Source organism: Typopeltis vanoorti, chromosome 11, assembly GCF_054136105.1.
Source record: "Typopeltis vanoorti isolate ZY-2024b chromosome 11, IOZ_Tvanoo_1.0, whole genome shotgun sequence".
Taxonomy (NCBI): Eukaryota; Metazoa; Arthropoda; class Arachnida; order Uropygi; family Thelyphonidae; genus Typopeltis; species Typopeltis vanoorti.
In genome coordinates, this window is record NC_143559.1 from 88,975,481 (window position 1) to 88,995,876 (window position 20,396).

The window sequence follows — 20,396 nt, forward strand, 5'->3', positions numbered from 1 at the left end:
TTCTCTTTTGTTTAAGGCATTACTTTATCCCCTAACAGCTATTAATCCTGCATAAATCACAAATTGGCCCATATTGAGTATGGCTTGCACATCTGGATGGGTGCCCCTAAAAAAGTCTCTAAAAATACTTGACATAGTGCAAAAGAGAGCAGTCAGACTGATTAACGACTCATTCCTTACCAGCTCACTGCAACCACTCTCACACAGGCATCTAGTATCTACTGCATTCATCTTATGCAGATATTTCCATGATAAATGTTCATACACCACTACTTCTCGTTGTGACACTAGTGCCAAGTTCCTTATACATTACTCCTTCACCACCCTCCATATTCCATGGCCTATAATAGCATCTGATTAAATATGTCTTTCTGTCATCCTACACCATACTCTCTCAAAATCGTTACCACTATTTACATGTTGCATCTCTATTTTGTGTGGACATTATTTACATCAAGCTTATTTATTTTTTCATATACCTTCTGCTGACTCACAATTAAGCCATCCTCTCCTGTTCTGTACACATGATTTTGCACTGATGAGAATAAAACACTCCGATAAATTGTTCACTGAATGCCTCAACAATGTCTTCTGCAGCAGTTATCATTCCCATTTTCCATCATTAATGTAATCTTACCATAATCATTCTTCCTTTTTACTTGCTGTATATCTGAAAAATTCTAGAGTTTTTTATTGGCCTAATTTATTAATTTCTGCTCATACTGTAATGCTGTTCTTACAAACTGAGTCACCTTTCTGGGTTTTATACTCCTCATGCAATTGATTGCTACCATTATTCTTCTTGCGCTGTTCCCCCCCAAAACATATCCTCTTCTCTCAAATTTCATGCTTAATCCATTTCTTCATCCATTTGACACCTGCTTTATTCAGTCTTTTGATCTTTGGAATAAATTTGCACATCGATGTTGTTAAATATCTTTTGGTCAGTTTCCACACAGCATTTATCTCCCTCCCGCTTAACACCTCATTCCATGCTATAGCCCCAAGCTGTCTCACCAGCCTTGTAATTCCACATATGTCCCTTCCCCACAGAAGTCTTCATATGGCTGGTCACAACCCAGGTGATCACTTCTTTATCACTCCCCCTACTGGAGGTAAATGTGACCACTCACCAGTGGTACACCCAGAGAGGGGACCAAGGCCCCCCCCCCCAAAAAAAGGAAAAAACACTAGGAAATTTTCCAAAAATCTTTTCCTAATTAAAATTCATTTTTTTAATTTATGTTGTTTTCTATTTCTATACTACTTAAAATGAATTAGTGGCCACATAAGGTGGGAATACCCTATAGCTCTTGGGAATCCCGGCCACTATGAACGCAAGGCGAACGAAGTAATGCTCTTGCGGACTGAGTGCTACTTCGTTTGCACGAGCCGAGCCAGAGGAGATCACAGGTATCATTGGCAATCACTGCAGATGCTCAGTCATAAGTCATATGCAATGTAGTGTGCATTCTCAAATTGTCTACTCAACTCGGCCCCCCAAGATTAAATCTTGAGTGCTCGTCCCCCTCCATGATTAAATCTTGAGTGCTTGCCCCCCGCCCCTACTTCCACTCACGACCACATCTTCTGATGAAATGATCAGATCTAAAACTCTCAAACTTTGTGTGCCCTCCTTTACATGCTGCCTAGGATAATCGTCTCACGAGAACTCAAGCAATTCATTTTCCTTATTCCCAAATGCTATCTCTTCATTCCAATGTATACTGCTATAATTTAAATCACCCATAATAATCACCCTTCTCTTGTTCACCAAACAAAGTTGCTTATATGTTACTTCATCACCACCCTCTGCATTCCGTAGTCTATAGTAGCATCTGACTAAATATCTCTTTCTGTCAACCTCCACCTCACCATACTGTCACAAAACCATTGCCACTATTTACATGTCACATTTCTACTTTGTGTGGACATAATTTTCCTGTTATCATCAACAGTGTCTCCCCCTCCCATCCCTTCTTGTCTTTTCTATCCTCATGGAAATCATCATATCCTTTCCATTTCTATTCCTGTCAGGATATCATCCTTTAACAACCATGTTTCACTTATTCCAACAATTTTATCTCCCTTATTTCTGATTCTCCTGGTATTTTAAAATAAACACAGCAATCTACTTTTAGGTCTATAACAAGTCCTGCCCATGCTATGAGGGTGGTCTGAAAAGTTCTCGGCCTAACAATGAAAAAACAAATTTATAATCTCAAAATTATTTTTATTTTTCATCATAATCTCTCTTAAGACTAATACATTTATTCCAGTGATGCTCCAGCATCATTATTCCATCCCTGCAGTGGTTCTCAGTAAGATCTGGGGAATAGGGTGGATGTTCCAACAATTCATAGTGCAGATCCCTTAATTTTCCCAAAACACCTTTGTGAGTAGGTGCATTGCTTGATGAAAGATGATTGTTTTCTTCTGACAACCGGGTCTTTGCTCACTAATTTTTTCGTGTAGTCTGGTTAAAAGATCGGAATAATATTCCATGGTTATTGTTTTGCCCTTTTCAAGATAATTAATAAACAAAAAGCTTTTAGCATCCCAAAACACTGATGCCATGACCTTTCTTCTTGATGGAACTGACTTTGTCTTCTTTGGCGCTGAACAACCCTCTTCTGTCCACTGTTTCGACTGCTGTTTGGATTCTGGTGTGTAATGGTGAATCCAAGTCTCATCCATAGTAATAAATCGATGCTCAAAATCAGTTTTATTCTTGTTAAAATGCTCCAAGCACTGTTCAGAGATTTTCATGCAAGTGTGTTTTTGATCTGCTGTGAGCAAGCATGGCATCCATCTTGCGCAAAGCTTTTTCATTTGCAATTCTTCATGCAAAATATATCATACACATTCTTTTGAAATGCTTATAGTCTCAGCAATTTCATGCACTTTGACTTGCCAGTTATCCAATACCATATCGTGCACTTGATCAATGATTTTTGGTGGTGTTACACTTTTTGGATGTCCTTCACATAGATTATCTTCAAGGCTGGTATGGCCATGTTTAAACTCGGCAGCCCATTTCTTAGTTGTCGAAAATGGTGGAGAAGAGTGCCCATAAAGTTTTCTGAACTTCAAATGAATTTCTTTTGGTGTTAAACCTTCATTTTACAAAGAACTTTATAACCGCACGATACTCGTTTTTTCCATTTCAAGGGATGGATAATAATACTTTTGATTAAGACAGCTATATAAAACAAACTACTTGATAGAATGACTTGCAATTTCACATGGATGCTTATGGCAGATGTACTAACTTGGAAAAAAAATCTTGCCGATAGTATTGCCATCTGTTGTCGAGGCCGAGAACTTTTCAGATCACCCTTGTACTTGTAAGGTATGATTTTCCCACACCTAAACATTTCCATTGCCTTTATCTCTTAAGCCTCAACTACACCCCGTACATTCCAGGCCATCCTAATCCTATATTGACCATCCTGATACACATTCACTACTTCCGACATCCATTCATCTATTCTCTTTATACCGTGTCACCCTGACTGCCCATTTTTCCCTCCATCTTGCATTCTAATTCTGTCATTATCACTCACAGTACTACTATTCTCATTTATAATCACTTCAATCTCATTAGTACCTCTCTCCTGATCTTCTGCTTCACCTCTTACTTCCTCTGCGCTCTTGCTCACATCACTCATTCCTTCTTGCAGCAATAGTCTCTCTTGTACCAAATCCATTCAAATGCAACCTATTACTTTTCTATATTTCCATTTCTCCTTCAAATGCATCTCACACATTCACAAATTTCACTCTCTTCTCTTTGCACAACTCTGCTCAAAATATTCATAATCCCTGTTCTTTGTCTCAACTTGCCATTATTATTATTACTGCCACCTGCAGGGAGTCCAAAGACTCATCGAGGGAGGGTGTTAAATTGTGAATGAAGCTATGTTATGTAATTTATTTTTTTCATTCACATTTAACATTGCTTATTAAATATTAATCATGACTTATATAAAATTATTTATCATTCCTTGATTAAGAATTACTAATTAAATATTTATTTAAAACCTGACCTATTATTAATTTATATAATAATAAAATGTATAGAATTTTGTATAACCAAATATATATGGTGTAACGTAAAGTGTTATTTTATATTTAACTGTATACGTAATCAATAAGTTGATGAAGTAGCTTAAATATTCTGTTGTTCTTATTTGTAAAATATTTAATGTTATGTAATCACAAATGTAGTAGTAAAAGAGCATACATTACATTAGCGAAATGTTTACGTTTAGTCTATTGTCATGGAGACGCACGCGTAAACAACCACGAGTGGAGTAGAGCGTGGCATTCGAACGTAAGGTGGGAGTGAAGGTCAATAGGTAGAGATAAGGCAGAAAGAGAAGGAAGGTGATAGATAAGACAGGCAAGGGAGAAGAATTATTATTAAGCGAGTGAGGAGAGACTTTTGCGGAACCAAGATTATAAAATCCTCAGGGCAGAAATTTATGAAAATAGTGTTCGGAAGTGAACCAATAAGTAGTGAATCATAAAGTTTAATATTATAAGTGAAATCAGCTGTCGTTATGAAGAAAGGTTAATGTCGTAATCAGATAAAAGGGAAACTGGACAGTCAATGCGAAAATTCTGATTAGTTCCAGTTAATCTGAATTACGATTTTAATTCTATGTTGCCCTAGGAAAAGGTTATATTGATTACTTGGAGAAAAGTGAACAGGAAAAGATATTAGTACCTATTTACTGTTGTTTGGAATAGTGAAGTGCGACTTACAGTAATACAGTTTAAACTATGGAGAATATTTGTTATGTGTGTTCCGCTAATGTTAATTAAGTTAATTCATAAGTGCTCTCTCAATAATTTGATGTATTGAAGAATCTGTCTGGTAAGAGTAGTTGTATAAGTTTCTCTATTCTAGCATTAACTGTAATATACCTCCGATGCTCAAGGTCCGGGAATATATTTGCTTGGAATATAGCTTACGTAGTTTATTGCCTGCTGTGAATATAAACATTGAGCTGATAGATTTGTGAAGACTGAATAAGATGTGAAATTGTTATATTAACTTGAGATAAGAAGATTTGTATTTTTGAGACTGTGAATAGTATATGAAAGTTAGAACATTGAATTAGCATCAGTGACCTAAGAAGAAGTGTTAAGTTAATTGTATAGTTCCATTTTAAAATAGAGTTCTTGTATTTGTTAACCATATCATATATTAAATGTTTTATTTTGTTGATCTAAATATTGTGTTTGCCTGAATTCCTTATTATTGCACCGTTCATAAACATTCGAATCTTGCGGGAACCCCAAGTAAAAATGATAATAGATGATTCGGCCCAATGAGATGACTGTTAACTCAATTTAGAACTGATCCTACTATTTATATAGACTAATCTAAGAATAGGGTGGCGCAGTATAAATATAAATTTCCCTACTTTTGGATCGGTGATCATTTCGTAATTAGTTGTATTATTCATAAAAGTGACTTGAAACTAGATAGAATTAGAACACGACAGAAAAGAGTCGTCACGACAAGGGCACCTACTGTACAGCTCTCTGTCTCCATCACTCAATCCACTAATGCCATCCACCACCACCACTACGAGTATTTTTCACAGACAATCACAAACACCCATGTCCACGGCAGGATTTGAACCCGCAGCCTTTTGACTGGAGAGCGGATACGCTAACCACTTGGCCAACCAGGCCGTATTATCATACCTAAGCAACACACTGACCACCATTCCAGCTACACTATTATCTTTCACTCTCCTCAACAACCTCCTTATATTTATTCTTACATTCCCTTTATGTACAGCCAAGTAATTTGTTCTAACAACTACCACCACCAGCTCACTTGCTTTTCTGCTTCTTATCTAGCATCAGTTATCTTGCTAATTCTCCCTCCTGGAAAACACACATTGTGGTAGATCTCTCACTTACCACACCTCTAATAATGGAATCTCCATACATCACTATTCTTGAGTCATTCAACACCTCTTTTTTCTGCTTTCCTTCATCCCACCTTTTGTACTTGTCCATTCTTATCTACCAACCTTCTCACCTCACTACACATATTTTTCATTTCACTTTTCATTCTGATCAACTACAATATCTGTCAGTCTGTCATTCATTTCTTTGTTTCCCCATTCCGACTCTCTTTTGCTTCCACATCATTTCTTCAGCTCTACGTTCTTTCACTTCTATAGTCCTGCTTGCTTCCATTCCATGATTTATACGATCATTTGCTCTTGCAGTTGTTTCTATACCATGATTTATATAATCGTTTGCTACCACAATTACACACTCTTTCATTCCATCCACTAGCTTTGCATTTACTGATAACTTGTCATCCAACATAATGTCACACTTTCAACATATACATACCCTCTCTCATCTCCTATACAGTATCTCCACAAATGCTCTCCACATTCCGTCGTATACATGTTGCATCCACGACAATGTATCATTCTCAAAAATTTGATGCTATTAATTACATTTGATATTTGTGCTGTGTGATGAATCTTGTTTGTACTGCCATTTTTTCATTGTTCACCACAAGCTTCAAAAAACAGTAAAAATAAAAAGTCTGGAGTTCCCACCATGAGCTCTGAAGACAACACACTGTCAAAATGGCTCACACCCCGTTACTCCCACCTCTGATTTTTTCCCCATTATATCCTTCCCCTTCCCCAAACAATTTCTATTTTCACCCCCCTCCCAAAATATTCTCTGCCCATCTTTAATAATAATAAAAAAACCTGGATTTTTCAAAAAGTTCACATATGCCTTGCATCACCAATAATTCTCCTGCATGTCTCTACCCCCACATTTTCCACCACCCCCTTCCTTTCAACCATACTTCCTTTCTTTAACAGCAGATGAATGTATATCACCACACAGCTGAGATGCTGCTGAATAAGAAGACAGCCAGCAACATCCTACAAAGGTATATCTGAATTTTTCATCCTATATATTCTTCATATATCTGTCTGTATATGAAGAATATGAAGAATAATTCAGTAATGCCCTAACATTTGAGTTAAAAGTCAATGACATTATAAAAGGGGCAGTCCTAAGCAAAAATAGGCTAAATAGCCATAAAAATAATAAAAAGTCTATTTGAAACACACAAATCCCCATAATCACTCATTTATGTTAAGCTATGAAAAATAAACAAAACTACACCAAAATGCAAATGCAGTCGATGGCCTTTCACTAAGTGGCACTCTAGCTCAATAAATCATTTGTTCTAGTCTTTATCTATGGAACACCAGTTATTTTGATTTTATTACTGTAACTGTCTCCATCTCTGGATGCTCCGAAAATAGATGACTCCATTATGTTGGGTTTAAGGTTGTAACGATTGCATTTTTGATTTTTCATTGTTCATTCTGGTTACTGCTCACTGAAAACAATATGGATTTGGACTCATTCCGTGAAAAGGATTGGAGAAATTTGTGCTGTTGCTTTTAACATCTCCAAGGGTTTTGATAGGGTCTAGCATTGGGGACTTCTCAACAAGTTACCTTCATTTAGACTGCCTTTGTCCTTGTGTAAATGGATCGCCAGTTTTCTCTCAGATCGATCTTTACATGTAATGGTGGATGATGTTCTTTCCTGTCAATGCCGGTGTCCCTTGGGGGCTCTATCATTTCACCCACCCTCTTCCAGATTTATATAAATGACCTCCTCTCATTGACTGCAAACCCTATTCATAATTTTGCTGATGAGAGCACACTTCACTCGTCCTATTCATATGACAGGCCTTGCAGTGGCCAAACATCTCAAGCCTCATGATCATATATAATTAGTGCTCTGAATACTGATCTACACAGTATCCTTGATTGGGATGAAAGAAATATTTTAGTCAACTTCAGTGCTTCCAAAATGCAGTTTTGCTTGTTTTCCCATGGAAAAGACCTTAGATCTACTTCACTTAATTTTGATAATGTTCAGATCAATAGGCAACACCAAATCTTTCTTCTCAGAAACTTTTACTCCAAACCTTTCCTGGCACAATATATCACTTTTATAGCATCACCAACTTCCAAAAAACTTGGTATCCTTTTCCATTTAAGAAGATACTTCTCTGTCAAACAGTTACTTTGTATATTAAGTTGACTAAATGTGACTTGTAATGTCAACTGAAAAAGCAAGGTCCTTTATCCATTGATCATTTTTTAATATTTCACATTCATAATTTTTTGATTCTAAAAAAATGGTAATTTTGTCCAGCAATTCAAAGAATCGCTTTAAAACTTTATGACTGGAAAGCCATCTAATTTCTGTATAATAAGGTAGATCCCTATATTCACTTTCTATATCTTCTAGAAAGTTACTAAATTGGCGATGATTAAGCCCACATGCACAAATATAATTTACATGACATTTTTTAGGACATGTCCAATATTTAAACTTTGGAGCATAGTGTTTGCTGATGAATAATGCCAGCTAGCAATTATCGCCAATTCTGCACAATAGTATTTCGAGATAAGCTTATATTTTTAAATTTCTTTAATTGATCAGGACACAACACTTCAACTGCTTTAATAATACATTTGCGAATAAATTCCTCTTCTGTGAATGGTTTCGACTTGCTTGCAATTAAATGTGATAACAAATAACTGATTTTTACCATAGCTCTATTATCTTCAATAGGTTTGGTAAATACACTTTGTTGATTTTGAAGTGTCAACTTTAATTCTGACAATTTATCTTCACAAAGTTTCATAACATATTTATCATAATTTATTATTGTTATTTATTATTATTATTCAGGCCTCCAAGGAGTCAAAAGACTCATCGAGGGAGGTCCTTCCTAAGACATAAAGTCTGTCAAGACTCATCGAGGGGAGGTCCCCCCCTGAGAAACACAGTCTATCATACCACTCTTTAAACTCACTGACCGTTCTCGTTCCCACCTCTTCATCAGGCAATGCATTCCACGGCTCAACCACCCTCCGCACAAAGAAACCACTCCTTACCCTTTTGCTCACAGTTTCCTTTCGTAACTTCCAGGGATGGCCTCTTGTCATCACTCCTTCCCGCTGTTCAACCAAGCGAAAGAACTCCCCAGTGTCAACCCTGTAACCACCTCTCAACAGTTTAAAAGTCTCAATCATATCACCTCTCCTTCTTCTATCCACCAAACTCTGCAGTCCACATTCTCTCAGCCGATCCTCGTAACTATCCTTGTACAGTCCTGAAACCATCTTTGTCATCCGTCTTTGTATCCTTTCCACAGTTAATTTATCCCCTTCAAATCCTGGGGACCAAATCTGAGAACAATAGTCCAAGTGTGGTCTGATCAGAGACTTATACAACGGAATGATAACCCTCTTATCTCTGCAGGTCAGTGTCCTTCTCATAATAGCAGCAATCCTCTGTGTTACCTTCACCACCTTTGCAATATGTCCCCTAAACTTCAGGTTTCTATCAATCATCAACCCCAGATCTCTTGTCTCCCCAACTTCCTCCAGTATAACTCCTCCCATAGAGTATGCAGCATCCCATCGATGTTTCCCAAACCTCAAGACCTTACATTTTGCTGCATTAAACTGACATCCCCATTCATTTGCCCATCTATCTAGCTTATTCAAATCCTCTTGCAGGGCTACCACATCTGCACTATTACTAATAATCCTTCCCAGCTTCGCATCATCTGCAAACAACTGAATATCCCCTTGCAATCCACTGGCAATGTCATTGATATAATGGTTAAACAATATAGGTCCTAGTACTGAGCCCTGTGGGACCCCACTTGTAACCTTCTGTCTCCTTGAAACTTCTCCACCATACACAACTCTCTGATACCTATCAGACAGCCAATCCTGAATCCAGTTGACCAATCTGACATCCAGACCCATGTGTTGCAACTTAAATATCAGCTTATCATGTGGCACCCTGTCAAATGCCTTTGCTAAGTCTAAGAAAATTGCAGTATATGCCTTTCCCTCATCTAATGTTCTTGTAACTTTATTATAAAAGGCTAGCATATTGCTAAAACAAGAGCGCCACTTAACAAATCCATGTTGACTCTCACAGATAACATTCCTCTCATCTGCTCAGTGCTGTATACGGTCCCTCACTACTTTCTCCAAGATCTTAACAACTACTGATGACACACAGACTGGTCTATAATTAGACACTTCCACTCTGTTACCACCCTTATGCCCTTATGCAATGGCACTATCTTACCTTCCTTCCATTCCCTAGGCACCTTTGCCAAAGCCAGACTTTCATTGAAAAGCCATGTTAAAGGCACTGTCAATTCCATAGCACATTCTCTCAAAACTCGTGGTGAAATACCATCCAATCCCACAGCTTTACTGACATCCAGAGTACTCAGTATCTGAAACACACTCTCCTCCTGTACCTCCAGATCTCGAACCAGTCCTATCCCTCTAGCATTAAAACTGACTCCTCTAGGATGAAATACTCCAATAAAGTATTCATTGAACAATTCCACTATGTCCTCTGCATCAGTCACTCTATTCCCATTTTTATCCCACAATATCATTCTTCCACAGTCATTTCTCCTCCTACTGGCCACATAGCTAAAAAATTCCCTAGGATTTTCTTTGGATCTTAGGGCCAATCTCCTCTCATATTCCAGTTTTGCTTTCCTTACCACACTAGTCACTCTTCTGGCCTGTGTCTTATATTCCTCATGCATCTCTTCACCTGTCTCCTTATATCTCTTCCATAGCCTCTTTTTCGCATGCAATTCCTGTTTAATATTGTTTGTCATCCACTTTACTCCAAATTGCGTCCTCTTCTTCACTCGTGGTATACAACTTACCATTGCTGATAACAAATATTCTTTCACAATTTCCCACGAACTAGTGATATCCTGGCCTTCCAATTCCTGCCTCCATGAAACTTCCCGAAGTTGACGTCTAAGACTATTATAATCACCTGCCTTATAATTCCACATAAGTTCCCATCTCTTTGATACTCCTACATGTCTATTCATTTTCCAAGTCAACACCATATGGTCACTCTCTCCAACTGGTGGGAGAGACATCAACTCAGTTATTATCAACTCTTCTGATGCTATAACCAAATCCAACACTTTTGAACCTCTTGTTCCCTCTGTTACATGTTGCCTAAGACATTTGTCCCTCATGAATTCTAGAAATTCCATTCCCCTATTGCTACATGCATCTTCCTCTCTCCAATTTATACTACTGAAGTTAAAATCTCCCATAACAATCATTCTTCTTGCACTTGCCAAACTTAGCTGTCTAAACATCTCCTGGTTCCCATCCTCTGTGCTCCTGGGTCTGTAGCAACACCCCACTAAATATCCTGTCTTGCCTACCTCTACCTCACACCATACGCTCTCAAAATCATTTGTCTCACTTCCTTCCAACTTCTCCACTCTTAGAGGACATAGGTCATCACTTATCATAAACAGTACCCCACCACCACGCTTTCCCCTCCTATCCTGACGAAAAATGCTATACCCAGCGACTTCTATTCCTGTTGTTATATCCCCTTCTGTCAACCACGTCTCAGTGATCGCAATAATTTTTGGCCAGGCTGATGCTATCTGCGCCACCAATTCCTCTCCCTTATTCCGGATACTCCTGGCATTAGTATAAAGCATATAAATGCCATTGTTTCTATACCCAGCATTATCCCTTCTAGACTCCACTGGGCTCAGTGTTACCTGACATTGTCTCCCTTCTTCCAAGTATCCATTCCCACAAGAGGCCACCCCTTCTATCATCCTCCCTGGGACACACTGACTCGTTCAGAACAGCAATCTCTCCAGATGCCTACGTCCTTCCTCATTCAAATGTAAACGGTCTCTCGCATACAATTCCTCTCTTTCCTCAAACGCACTCCAAGCATCCACATATACCAGTCCTCTCTTGTCACACATTCTCGCTATTATGCCATTCAATATCACCGCTCTTCTGCTCAGCTCATCATTATCATACCTAGGCAACACGCACACTATTTTTCCTCTCTCTGTCTTCTTCCATACAGTCTCAAGCAAAAATCTCATATCTCTCACTGCCCGACTTACATTATCACGCAAGTCATTTGTTCCTACCATCTCCTGTACCTCCATTTTCTTTATGATTTGTATCGCAATGCCTTTTAATATTATATTCTTTGCAAATTGCAATAAAGTTTCTACATATCAGGCATAATATTTTTTTCTTTGAATACAAAAATATTGTAACTCTCATTTTTCTTGAAAATCATGATGTTTTTCTTCAATTAATTGTTTTTTACTCATACTGGTTGAAAGTTTCGATATTATTTTTATAAATTCTTTATTAATTATAACACTACATTTTCTTATGACTTGAAAATTGCTAACGGCTATCCTCCGGTTGCTGTGGTCAGCAGATGTAGCCACATACATAGACTTGCTTGTTAAAATTCGGTAAAATTTGATATTTATGCAGTGGTGTAACAAGATTTTTTGAAATGACAAATAGAATGTTATTTCCTTTAGTAATTGCAGAGTAGTTTGGCGTATAAAATAATCTTAAGTGGAAATGTTAATTTTTTAAATATGTTTATTTAAATTGGTGTTGTCAAAAATTAAATAACCATATTGGTTACAAAGTTTGGCAGGCCGCATGTTTCTTGCCAGCTGGCCTCATGCGGGCCACATGTTTGACATGCCTGCAATATAGGGCACAGTTCAGTAAGTACACCTCACATTGGTTCAGCATCACTGTGGATGCCTAGTAATATAATGTGCCACAATAACATGAAAATTGGACGTTGGGTTAAAATCCACTTAGTTTTCCATATTTCTTAGTGGCTATATCGGAAATCTCCTCCCACTTACTTGCTTGTACCATTAAGTGATCCATTTTAGATTATTTACTGTTTTTATTTTTCTGTACGTTTTAAATATAATCCTTATATGGAAATTTGCTGGGAATTATATTATTTTTATCATATTAATATAAAATGTTTAATTTGATGCATATCAAATAATTTTCAATATCTCATTGCTCACTTTTTTCCTGAAAAAAAGTGTTTCAAATAACAATCACTCAAAATTTATAAAATTTCTTGGTGTTAAGTAAGGTATTATTTATTATTATTATTATTATTATTAACATCTGATTTCCATGGAGTCAGAGAGTGATCATGAGAGGTACACAAAATTTATTATTATCCTAAGATCCCATGGGGTCAAAGACTTATCTGGGAGGTTCTTTTGTCATACAACAGCTCATCATACCATGTGCCTTAAACATACTCAAATTCTCTGTAGACACCACTCTCTCAGTCAATGCATTCCAATCATTCACAACTCTGCATACAAAAAGCCTGCTTCTCGCTCCCCTCCTTATACAGCTTCCTGAGATAACCTCTGGTTCTTTCCTGATCTCCTCACCATTTTCTGTAAAACCTCTTTAACATTGATCCTAGAACAACCCCTTACTTGTAGGTGTCTATCATATCACTCCTCTTCCTCCTATCCACTAGACTCTGTAAATTGCATCTTTTCAACCTTTCCTCATATTCAACATTCCAGAGATCAGAAGCTACCTTAGTCAGTCACCTCTGGATGATTTCCAACATCTCTTCATCCTTTTGAAAACCAGATGACCGAATCTGTGCACAACAGTCCATCTGTGGCTAATCAGAGCCTTATACAATGGAACAAGAATCTCCTTACTTCTACAAGTCAGTGTTCTCTGCATCATTCCCAGAATTTATTGTGTTGTACTCACAATTTTGGTAATGTGTCCCCTAAATTTCAGATCCTTATCCACTATCACCCCAAGATCTCTTATTTCCTCCACTTCCAACAATATATCCCCACCAAGCATAAGTTCTACATCCCATCTATGTTTCTCAATCTTTGTTTCTCAAATTTTAAAACCTTACTTTTTTGTAACATTGAACTTGCATTCCATTCTGGTGCCCATTCACTCAATCTATTCAAGTCTTCTTGTAAGGCCACAACATCTTCTCTGCTCTTCATAGTGCATTCCAACTTTGCATCATCTGCAAACAACTGAATATCTCCATCCAAATCTTTGCCAATATCATTAACATACAGGTTAAACAGCAATGGTCACGCAAACAAACCCCTAAGGCACACCACTAGTGACTTTCCTCTTCCGGGATATTGCTCCCCCATACACAACTTGCTGATACTTATCAGATAGCCAGTCTCAGATCCAATGGACTAATCTAATATTCAACCCACCCCATCTGTTCTAGTTTGACTATCAACTTATCATGGTAATCTATCAAAAGCCTTTGCAAATTCTAAGTATACCACTGTGTATCCCTCTCCTCTGTCCAATGAAGCACCACCTTATTGTAATATGTAAGTAGATTTCTAAAATATGACCTCCCTTTAGCAAATTCATGCTGTCCATCAAAGAACTCAATTCTGGATCCTAGTTCTCACCAGCTTCTCCAACACCTAACCATAACACCTGACACACAGATAAGCCTATAAGTTGATGCTTTAGTCCTGTCACCTTCCTTATGAAGTGGCACAATCTTGCCCTCCTTTCTCTCCTTTGGAACTCAACCCAGTAATTAATTACTGTATGATGATATAACGGCTGTGAGTCCCCTTTACGGGGAGGTACAGCACCATCTCAGTCTTCCCAAATTTTATCCGTGCTCGGAACTGGCATAGCTGATGAATCAGGTCTGTGGCCTGGTCAGTATTCCTGACTGTAATCTGTGTGTGTTCATGGGACCAGTTTGCCTGCTTGCAGGATGAAAAATCCCAGATAAACTGGCTGAAAAAAACCCTGCTGTCCATGCCCAAGTAACTTGTCCATGCCCAGTAACTTGGCTATGGCTGAGGAAGATCCTTAAGCTCCTCGCATCATCAACGGGAATCAAACCTAGGACACTCTTTCCCCAGGCACATGGTTGTGAAACGCAAAAGCACTAGGCTAACCGCACGGACTTTCAACCCATGCAAGACTCATATTAAAAAAAAAAAATATGTCAAGGCAGATGCTAACTCCTTGGCACATTTTCCTTCAGAATACATGGTGATATATTATCAAGTACCACAGCCTTATGAACATCAAGTTTGCTCAATTTCCCATATACCTCTTACTCACTTATAGTCAGTCTCTCCTTCCTATCATTAACTGCTCTCAAACTCTGCATGATGTCACATTCACAAGAATGAAAGATCTTTATGAACTACTCATTAAGTATCTCCACTATCGTATTTACCCGAATATAACTCGCACTTTTTTTCACCAAAATTAAAGTTAAAAAATGGTGGTGTGAGATATATGTGGGGATTCTTGGAAACTAAAGCTTTTGAGGAAAAAACTAAATTGATGTTTTTAATTAAATCCTCAGTATTCATTATAATTTATAATTGCTCACATTATTTATAAAATGAATGCATTTAAATTTTAATTATCAACGTTATTTATGTAATCGGCTGCTCACCTTTATCATGCGATATATTTGAATCTTTAGCAACAATGCTTATGTAAATTAAAACAGTTTTTATCCAGGGCATTAGAGATTCTGGTTTTTAAAAAACTCTTGGCAATTATTTCTGGTGAAATCATGTCCCATGTCTCAAAATTGAATTGCAAAACAATTCTAATGATGGTGTCTTAATCTTACCTGCCAGAGTCTGGTCGTGACTGCCAGCTGTCATCCGCTCTGTGTAGAATTTTTTATATGTAGTCATTGAATGGTTTGTTGACTGATGCATCCAAGGGCTGTAGACAAGGTGTAGGATCACCAGAAATAATGGTCACATCGGTCTTCACATCCAAAAGTTGTTTTACTATTTCTAGTGCTAAGTGTCCAAGGAAACTATCCCTCGTGAGGGATAGTTTCTCATATGCATATAATTGGTGTGGTATTAACAAAAGATCGCGTGATTCAACAAAAAAAAGTAAGCCGATGATTGTTGAGTTGAAAAATGCTGATTTTTTTCATCCGAATTCCAAAATATTTGAAACTTTCATAACAACATTCACTATTTCTTAAAGTTTTAAACTTTTTTGTGTGTGCAAGGTGCAAAACTTTTTAATTTCTATTTTCGTAAAATAAAATCAGAGGTGCAAGATATATGCAAGGGCGAGTTATGTTTGAGTAAATATGTTATATCTTCCACAGCATTTGTTCTTATACCATTTTTTCCAGTCAATGTCATTCTTCCATAATCTTTTTTTTTTTTTTTTGCTGGCTACATATTGATAGAACTCCCTAGGATTTTTTTTTTTTGCTTCATTAGCTAACTTCTGCTCATACTTCACTTTTCTTACCCTTACCAATCAAGTCACTTTCCTTGCCTGCTCTTTGTAATCCTCATGGAATTGGTTATTACCACTTCTGCCTCCATAATGCCTTTATTCCCTGTATCATGCTTATCTCTTTATTCATCCATTTTACTACTTTATTTAACATTTTGACCCTTGGAATACATTTAGACATTGCTTCTACCAGATAGTTCTTGAATATCCTCCAAGCTGCATTAATCTCTTTTCCAGCTAACTCCTCATTCCATGCTACATCTGTAAGCTATCTCCTGAGCTTCTCATAATCGCCAGCCTTGTAGTACCACATATACCCTTTTTTCACAGAGGTCCTCACACTGCTGGCAACCACCCAGATAATCACTTCATGATCACTCTCACCAACTGGTGGGTGATTTGACACCTCATTTATAATTACATCCTCTGATAAGATGATCAAATCCAAGGCCTTCAATCCTGGTCAAATTTGATTTCAATATTTCTAGTATTTGTTTAACACATCTGTTTATTTACATTAACATACATGATTAAAATTAAAACTATTACTTTATCTTTACAGATATCTTCGACGTTTTAAGAAGATTAACATTAAGGTTTTAAAGTCATGGTGTCGCCAGATTTTAAAAGGATTGAACTTTCTCCATTCTCGTTCACCTCCTATAATTCATCGAGATCTGAAGTGTGATAATATATTCATCACTGGTACTACGGGTTCTGTTAAAATTGGAGATTTGGGATTGGCAACATTAAAGAACAGATCATTTGCAAAAAGTGTTATTGGTAAGGATTTTTATTTCATACTTCTACCTCATGGCATTTGAATATCCAAAAACTATTTAATTACATTTCATTTGAGTACAAGGTATTCAATTTTTTTTTATGTTACTCCAACCCGTGAAAGGTTCTAAACTTATAGCACGATGGATGGTATAAGGATTTTTTCTATTTTTTTAAATTAATTTTTATTTTATTTTTACATAGTCCAGAAAACCTGCTCTAGAGACCAAAAATGACTTTTTAAAGCCACTTGAAACCACCAGTAAGTGGAGAAGTGGTCTTGCACCAGGTGATGCAATTCATATTTCACCTAAAAATGACTTTAAAGAACCTTTTAAAAAAAGTTTTAAAACATTTAAAAAAGGTTAAAAAAACAAGCTAAAAGTTCTTGTGGAGTAAAAGACAAGTTTCAATAAAATGTCTGTTTCTGTTTTGTTATCTTGTGCTGAAATAGGAATTATATATATGCATATTAATTCCAATATAAAGTAATGCATTGTAGTCTTCTTAATGCTATTCTCCAGTATTTGCAACACATCTGAAAGGTTATCCAAGTGTTAAAAGTTACTGAAGAATGGTCTGGTTTCAGTAATCTAGTTACATTTTATAACAGGATGACAACTGTATGGGACTGAAGAGAGACAAGAAGTAATTTTGCAGAGGCATTTCATAAATAATCCATGATAGACTATCATTGAAATGGAAGAAGGTGGGGATGAATAGTTATTTCTCTTGTTTATTAAATTGATAGAAATCACTGAGTTTTATGTGGGAATACAGGACTGAATATGCTATGAGGGTGGTCTGAAAAGTTTTCTGGCCAACAATGAAAAAACAAATTTATAATTTCAAATTTATTTTTATTTTTCGACATAATCTCCCTTAAGACTAATACATTTATTCCAGCGATGCTCCAGTGCCATTATCCCATCCCTGTAGTGATTCTCGGTAAGTTCTGTAAAATACCTCTCTACAGCCGTAATCACCTCCCTCCCACGATAAGTCTTCGGACTCCTTGGAGGTTCACGAATAATAATAATATACCTATTGATTCGAAGAAAAGTGTTGACCAGGGAGGAAGAGTTTTAGTTTTGGGAAGAGAGAGAAGTCAGAGAGAGCCAAATCTGGGGAATTGGGTAGATGTTCCAACAATTCATAGTGCAGATCCCTTAATTTTCTCATTACCAAAACACCTTTGTGGGCAGGTGCATTGTCCTGATGAAAGATGATTTTTTTCTTCTGCCAACCAGGTCTTTGCTCACGAATTTTTTCATCTAGTCTGGTTAAAAGATCGGAATAATATTCCATGGTTATTGTTTTACCCTTTTCAAGATAATTAATAAACAAAATGCCTTTAGCATCCCAAAACACTGATGCCATGACGCTTTCGTTTAGTGTTGCACGGTGATCAGCATTCATTTTAGAAATTATGGACTTTACAACTATGTTATAAATAACTCTTTTAATTTCCCGACGTTTTGATCTTCATATTAAGATCATCATCTGGAGTATATCCAAATATACAAGGACAAGCTGAGTTACATTACACACAGTAAGCTAAAGAAACAATGATTTGATCACCGATTATTCTACTGGCAAGTAGAATAATCGGTGAAGTAGAATAACCAATTGAGTATAACCAATGAAGTAGAATAACTAGCAAGTAGAATTGCCAGTTGAATAACTGGTGATCAAATTAATTTCACTTGCCTTAGTATCCCATAATGCAAAGCACATCTCCTTGCAGACATGTATAATGCTCCTCAATAAACTTCAATAAAGGTTGAAACCGTCTAGGTAGTGACCCTTCCCTTAATGCATAGCATTATACATGTCCTCAAGGAGATGTGCTTTGCATTATGGAATACTAAGGTAAGTGATGAGAAGTTATACCACCTTTGCCACGAGTTGTCCCAGTCCTGAAAGATACTTCAGGTGCAAACTTTGTTTGCTTACACTTGGATAATGGATTAAACCAAGTATATAATTTCTTGGTATCTTTAATTTATAATATAACCAAGTGAGAAACTTTCAACAGCTATCTATCTCTAATTCAGAGTATTTTAATAATAAGGTGTGACATCTTTTGGCAACTCATATAGGAAAATATGACTTCTCCATTAGTTCCACCTTAGTATCACCACCTCTAGGTCTTGCTCCCGCTGATGAGACCTCAATAAAGGTCTAAACTAGTCTGGGTAGTGACCCTTCACTTAATGCCTAGCATGATACATGTCCGCAAGGAGATGTGCTTTGTATTATGGGATACTAAGGCAAGTGATGAGAAGTTATATCACCTTTGCCACGAGTTGCCCCAGTCCTAAAAGATACTTCAGGTGCAAACTTTGTTTGCTGACACTTGGATAATGGATTAAATCAAGTATATAGTTTCTTGCTATCTTTAATTTATGTTCTTACCAAGTTAATGTGGAAGAAAGTTTTCATAGGCTGTGAGACTGGGATAGAACAAGAAGCCATCCGTCTTGTTCATACCTTGTCTGTAAGGAGTGTGTGAGCAAGGGAAGTAAGGAGCAACCTATTTCCATGGAGAGTGGTTAGTGAATGGAATGGACTTATTATTATTATTACCATGTGACACCTCCAGGGAGTCCAAGGACTCATCGTGGGAGGGCACGCTACTCCACTTCACTAAATACATCTCATCCTCTCCACTACTACTTAATTCTCCAACTACGACACTACCACCATCGATGCCATCTATCGCCCATTATCACCAACAATAGTATTTTTTGTCTGTAAATTGCATGTGTTCTGAAGCGTGTGGTGAATGTGGACACAGTTTGGCGAATTTAAACATGGTTTTGTGTGTAATAATGTTTACCTCCTTCGAGGAGGCTTTTGACTTCACAGTGATTTATGAGTTTTGTGTATAATAATGTTTACCTCCTTTGAGGAGACATTTGACTTCGCAGTGGTTTGCTGTTAAGAATAAGAACTAGTTGATTGCATGCTCTGCATTCAGTAATGAGTATATTTTGGTGCTCTGATGATGGTGGATTGAAATCCAGCAAAATATTAGCAGCTTAATAAATAATATATTATTTTGGGTTTAAATAGGATGGGATGGGTTAGGCTAGTGGAAACCAAACTTTCGACTGGGTACCAACCCCAGTGGAAAGAAGTTTAGTTAGTTACAGATGAGAGAAGGGAGATTGTGCAGCCTTATACAGCTTCATGCCATTTTAAGTCTTTCATCCTGCCAAAATGAACACCTACTCCTTGAGAAGAAGACTAATAGTAGCTGTCAGAACCACATCAGAAGAGATTTCTTCTGGGTGTATTTACAAGATAAAACACTGTACAGTCTATATCAAATCCAAATTTGGAGGCCTTAAGGTGACAGCCCTT

The 20,396-nt window shown here is 37.1% G+C and overlaps 1 protein-coding gene across 5 annotated transcripts in view; it reads left to right on the forward strand.

Annotated features, from left to right (window-relative positions):
• Positions 1-20,396, forward strand: part of LOC150101835 (uncharacterized) — a 574,375-nt gene that overhangs the window by 193,760 nt on the left and 360,219 nt on the right. For all 5 annotated transcript variants that reach the window (XM_090400439.1, XM_090400440.1, XM_090400442.1 and 2 more), the window contains one exon: positions 16,810-17,030. In XM_090400439.1, coding sequence (XP_090256565.1) covers positions 16,810-17,030 — 221 coding nt within the window. The remainder of the gene's footprint in view (positions 1-16,809; positions 17,031-20,396) is intronic.